The 6,330-nt window shown below is 32.2% G+C and overlaps 1 protein-coding gene across 1 annotated transcript; it reads right to left on the bottom strand.

Annotated features, from left to right (window-relative positions):
• Positions 1-2,347: 2,347 nt before the first annotated feature.
• On the bottom strand, positions 2,348-5,047 carry LOC105112462 (exopolygalacturonase clone GBGE184-like). Its single transcript, XM_011008165.1, has 6 exons — positions 4,858-5,047; positions 3,976-4,151; positions 3,460-3,771; positions 3,020-3,138; positions 2,717-2,933; positions 2,348-2,575 (listed from the first exon to the last, which is right to left on the bottom strand). Exons 1-6 carry the CDS (start codon positions 5,045-5,047, stop codon positions 2,348-2,350), a joined length of 1,242 nt encoding a protein of 413 aa, XP_011006467.1.
• Positions 5,048-6,330: the final 1,283 nt, after the last annotated feature.

Genomic DNA, 6,330 nt, shown 5'->3' on the forward strand with positions numbered 1-6,330 from the left:
GGCTGGTTGTTTGCAGATGGGGAGAGTTGGGATTAGAAAGAAGAAGGAGAAATAGGGGAGGAGAGGGTCCGCAACGCGTACATATATTAACTTTTCCCGACGGTTTCACCGACAGATTTTTCGTCGATGAAACCGTTGATGATTCTGACAGATCAATAGACACATCACCGTACGGATCTACCATTTCAAATCTGTTGGAAATATAAATGGCGGTTGTTGTACGAGCTATCTTTTTGAATCCATCGGTGATTCAGTCTAAAAAAATAACCCGCCAAAACCTCCACGTCAGCGACCCGTTTTTTTTTTACGACGGAAACTTTTCTGTCTGTAATTCAGTTGGTAACTACCGATGAAAATTTTCCGTCAGTAGTTACCGACTGAATTACAAATTTTCCGTCGGTAGTTACCGACAAAAAGATTCTGTCGGTAAATCCGTTGCTATTTAGCAAATTTCTGGTAGTGAAGTCTTTTGCATTTTTTATGGTTTTTTATAATAATATTATTTGATATAGTGTATGGCCTATTTGTTTTATTTTTTTACTTTTTAAACTTGATGTATTTTCATCTCCTTAAGATTAAAAAATTAATTAATCATTTTGTTGTTTGTTTGTTTTTTATAAGTTTTGTTTTCAACTTTAGGCAAGAAACCTCCTTTTTTTTATGGGACATTCAATAAATTAAAGTATTTTTTATTTCATGTAGGTATAATTTTTTTTTTTGTTGTTTAGATGAAAAATAATTTTTAAGATAAAATATTGTTAAATTTAATGAGAGTCGATTATGGATTTTACTAATTAACTTTAATTAACTTAATTTTTTTTTAAATTAATTTTTTTTAAAATTTTTTGTTTCCCCAACCAATTTTTTTTTTTTTTTTTGCTATAAAAAAAGCGTTGAATCTTGCATTTTTATTTGTTGAAAAAAAATGTTTGCTATAAGAAAATTGTGTTGGATAAGCCATTATATTCTTTTTATTCCCTAGAAGCACGGGTCATAAAACTAATTATATATAATACATGTCTCAACTAATCACAATCGTAATTTATTATTATTCCTTCCTACAAGATATAAATGAATCAAGCATAACTCCATGAGTTGATCCTAATTTAATATTTTAGTATCGCTTACGCACGCACATAAAAATCACTATAGAGAAAAACATTGTGCTTCTTCTTGCATTTCACTATGAACTTATTATGTGATTTATTTTTTCATTTTTGGTAACCAAACTTTTGTTTTGGATGATTTTATTCTTTTGTGGCCAAATTAAAAGCTAATTGTATCAATTTTTTTGAGAAATGATCAAAATGAAAAAGGCAAAGAAATTGGATGGCAGGTTCAAAATTGGATTAAAAAATTCATCTTTATCCTATTAATTTTCAAATTATACACCTTTGATTTCTCAATATTTTAGAAATATAATTTTGTCCTAAAACTTTAGATTTGATGTTAATTGGCCTTTACCTTACCTGAAAAGGTAGATTTGAGGTCATGAAGTTGTTTGCTTTCGGATTGATTTTGATTTTTTAGATTATTTAAAATCATATATAAGTTTATCATAGTATCTAGCTTATAGGTATTTTAGGTTAAAAACACATTGAATGTTGAATTTTTGAAAAAAAAAAACTAAAGACTTGATTTTATAGCAACCTGGAATCGAGGTGACCAAACCACAAGTTATCTATTTTATTTAAATAAATAAAAGGTTAACATATTATTTTTTCTTAGTATCTAAAAAATAGCATCCGTTCTTTTATATTTAAAAAATTCTCTAAATGTGCTAGCTAAGCCTCTTTTCATAGGCTTGGCTCGTAGATAAGTCCATGCTCTTGGCTTGTTTGTTCTTCTTTTTATTTATTTTATTTATTATATTTTCAAAACTATTGACTAAAAAAATTTATTTCATCATTTGTTTGTTTTTTAAAAAAAAAATTATTTGACTAAAAAAAACAATCTTTTTGTTATAAACTTTTAAGAAATGGAACTGTTTTTTTTATTTTAGTCTCATATATCACCCATGTTTTTTCTTCTCCTTTTTTTGAAGAAAAAAATAGTGTTTGATATATATAAATGCATGCACGCTTTTTTATTTTCGCTCAAAGTTTGTTCACCGTGTCTAAAAACATTTTATAAACATTTACATAACTAGCATAAAACATAAGTTGTGAATCCAGCTCTAAACTCATTGCCACGAGTATCATTTGTTTGGCCAAACTAAAAGGAACAGATCCAAAATACCTAAAAAAGGAGAAAAATCGAAGCTCTCACTCAAATCACATCTGGTGCAGGCAATGAGCTCAAAATAAATCAGACAAATAAATTCTTCTCGATATGGAAGAGAAAATAGTCAATTACATCCTGGGTTCTGTTTGCCACCCGATTTAACATTTGCATTCAAACATGAAGCTGAGAGAGGCATGTTTGCTTTCTGGCCGATATAGGCCAAATCGATGTCCACAAGTTCTACTCCTTGACAAGGAACCAATGAACTGCACAAAAAACTGACAGCAACATTGGAAGTTGAGGTGCCTTTGATGTTCTGGTAATGAACATTGCTAATTTTCACTCGCGATGGCTGCACAGAACATGAACAAGCTTAGCAATCCAACGTTAATTAAGCTAAAAAAAATTAAATTACATACAATATAGGATTTATCAAATATTCTGATGTTGCACGGGTATACATAATATAATAAGATTTTTGTCTTTGAATTACCGCGCCATTGCGGGAACCATACTTCTGATCAATGATAATGGGATTTTTCACACTATCCATAGTGATATCTTTAAAAGTGATATTTAAAGCTTGGCTAGGGTCAGATGCAGCATATGATTTGATTCTCACACCATTGGTGGTGTTAAACAATGTGCAGTTAGTCACAACAATACCGCTCACATCCTCCTCGTTCTTGTACTTGCCAAGGCTTCCAACACTGGTGTAAGTCCAATCCAAAAATAGAGAAGAAGTAAGTAAACGAATACATTTATACCTGGAACTTCATGAATGATGCTCACTGACTCAGACATGGGATTGCTGGGGGGGGGGGGGCAGCTGGTAACGTGCATGTGGAAATATTTGCTATCGACAGAGCTGATCTCGTGAACAAAAGCATTGTTTACTTTGCTCAACTTAATGGACTGCAACATGGAAAGAAGTCACAAAATCATTCCAAGTTTATACTTTTACGACCACATGTGTAGTAACTTTTGTGAATTAACTCTCCGGCAACTAAGTATGTTAACAAATGGGGAAACGTTTTCTTCAGAATGAAAACAAATGTGTTACTGATCCCGGACTGTATCTTGGTTGCAGTCAAAGGTTCTTTAAAACTTTATTTCAACACTGACAGAAGTGATGGCTTATGTGAAGAATGAGATTCTTATTGTGCAGTCCTGGACATATTCCTGATCATGGTCAGGCCAATGATTAATAAATTTTGTGGCAAGTGCTATACATACACTGGGAAGTGCCTGGCATTGCTTGTTTTCATGGCAATCGTTGTACTTCCAGACGGCACTGCCTTGCCCATCAAAAGTTCCTCCACCGTTCAATGTTAAACCATCAATTATTTCAAATAAGATCCATTGTTCTGAACTATATTCACTGAGATCAGTAGTAGCTTTCACGTTTCCCTGTACTTCAAAAACTATAGGCTTGCTTTTGCACGGCCCTTGAAATACAACAGGGCTTGTCAAGAATGTCCCTCCAGGGATGACCACCTTTGCTGGAACACCTGAATCACATGCTGCCCGCCATGTTTGGATAAATGCCTGCATGATACACATTTTTAGACGTTAATTGGAGTTGCAAACCTTTTTAGAGCGCAAATCCTGTTTAGCAATTAAAATTCAGGATAGTTAATTATTTTGTCAGAAAAAAATCAAACTCTTCCACGTGTTCTGTTATTCGGTTGCACAGAACTAAGCCAAGTCAGGGCAATCAATTATAAGACTGGCTTTGTCTTGCGAACTCACCTGTGCGTTATCGGTCTTATCATCAGCCTTGGCACCGTGTTTTGTTACATCAAAAACTGTAACCGCGGCACCACTACCGTCAATGAGGCTACGACGATCACTAAGACCAATGTGGTGGCGAAGTGCACCATCGGCCACGCAAGAGAGCAAAGCTAAGCCTAAAACAAGAATGCTTCCTGCAATGGTCATGGTGACTTTTAACCCAGAATGAAAGGTTTCTTTTTAAATCTTCAAGTTCTTGCAGAGGAATGTGAATTGTACCTCTCCATGTTTTATCTTTTATAGATTAAAATCTCTATCTCTATTTTTAGTGATGCCCCCCCAAACATAGCACTGTAACCGTAGTTAAGAATGAATCTCCGTCTTCCCTGCTATATTTCAGGTCGCTTGTAGCCATCGAAATAAGATGTCACTGTATGTTGACTTAGAATGACCGATTCTTTTCCCATAAATATATAGGCACAAGTGATGAATACCTTCTTCTAGGAATAGAAATCATGGGATGTGTAGCTCTCAACCACTGGTTTCCAGAAGAAAAATAGAATTTACTATATCATGAACAGTGTAATCCAAAAACATTCTATCTTAGGATACACCATATGAATTTAGGATGCTTCGGTGAGCTATAGAGCGGATCTAAGCCACAGCTCGATTGGCAAGCATGATGATGTTCTTATTCCTCGGAATGTTCGAGTCTCCTTATGAATCCCAAAAATAAAAATTCAAAAGCCTTGTGATTTACAATCACTCATTATAGTGATTAATTACATGGAATTATTGTAGAGTCGTGAACATACAAAAACCCTTAAAAAAAATATTTCCGAGGTACTGGCGTTGCCACCGGGGCAGGTTTCTTAACGAAATACTCAACATTTATCACACCCTTGTTCTTCTGGGCTGCCGTGTAGCATTCAATAGTCTCCCTTGTATAACAAGAAGCATGTGCACTTGAAAGCTGTTGTTGAAATGTTGAAAGCTGAGGCATCTTTGCCTTGGGAACTGGACCTTTGCTCTCCTCCAACAATTGAAAGGCTTCAATTCCAATCTCTGCAAGCTTGTTTGGAGGAACCATTCTCAAGCAGTCTTCCTCTCTATTCTTCTAGTAATTAAAAACCTGTCTGCTGTTACTAGTGCTTGTCGTCGCTATACCTATGGAGCATAACCATTTTATAGCATAAGCTTTGTTCCTCTTTTTTCACATTATCATGAGACATGCATTCTCCTCCTTTCTCTCCCCCCAAATTACTGGAAAATGTAAGAGATGCTTTGATGATTTGTTAAATTGATTTTTTTTTTATTTATTAGATTAAATCATCATTTTTTTATTATTATTTATTTTGTTTGGCATAGTTTTTTTAAAAATTTTGTAATTTCATCATCCTATTATTTCTTCTATCATATTTAATCTTTATTTTTTTTATTATTTTTTTATTAAATTTTTTTTAAAATTGATATCTTTTTTTTTGTTTTACCCTTTAACATTAAATTGATTAGGAATTGATATTTTTAATTGAGTTCGGATTTAGAATTTAAAAAATTAACTTAGATGTAGAAGATTCACTCGAATTTACTTAATTTATTATTTTTTTTAAGATTATATTTTTTTAATTTTATTTTTTAGTATTTATTTGATTTTAGATTGGGCTCTATTATTTTTTTATTTGTTTTATATTGATTTTAAAAATAATTTAAATTATATATTTTTTAATATTGAGTTGTTTAGTAATTAAGTTTAATTATTTTATTCAACTTGTGTTACTTGATTTAATAGAAAAATATGTTTTTGTTAATTTATTAGTTAATTTATTTATTGTTATTTTATTTTTTATTTATAATATTAAATTAATTGATTATTAAACATAATCTAATCAATAACCTTTTTTAAAAAAAATTATTTGTATCGCTTTAATTTTTATTTCGAAAAAAAATAAAAAAACACTCGAGCATGTGATGGAACACATGCTCTCAATCTAGTGCTTACTAGAGGATAAGGAACGACGTCAGTTCCCTGTGTACTGAATAATTCATGTGGAAGGCCGCATGCTTTTAGTATATCCTTTGGGCCAAAAAATATGAACTCCGAGGGTTTTTTAAAAAAAAAATCAAGAAGGTTGCTTTTCATAGTTCAAATTTTAAGATATGATTGTCAAGAAAAAATATTTTATTTTTTAGTTTTTATCGACGTACAAGTAGGTCCGAAAATAAAAATACTACACATCTTCGAATAAAAAAAATAATAATTAGTGCAAAAAGAGGAGCATCCATATGGACCGATGTGTCCATAATTTAGCCACGGCAAAACCAGTGATAGGTGGAGAGAAGATAAAGAATCTGGGATAGGATATGTACACGTGC

The sequence above is a fragment of the Populus euphratica genome, unplaced genomic scaffold (assembly GCF_000495115.2).
Source record: "Populus euphratica unplaced genomic scaffold, PopEup_1.0 scaffold337.1, whole genome shotgun sequence".
Classification (NCBI taxonomy): domain Eukaryota; kingdom Viridiplantae; phylum Streptophyta; class Magnoliopsida; order Malpighiales; family Salicaceae; genus Populus; species Populus euphratica.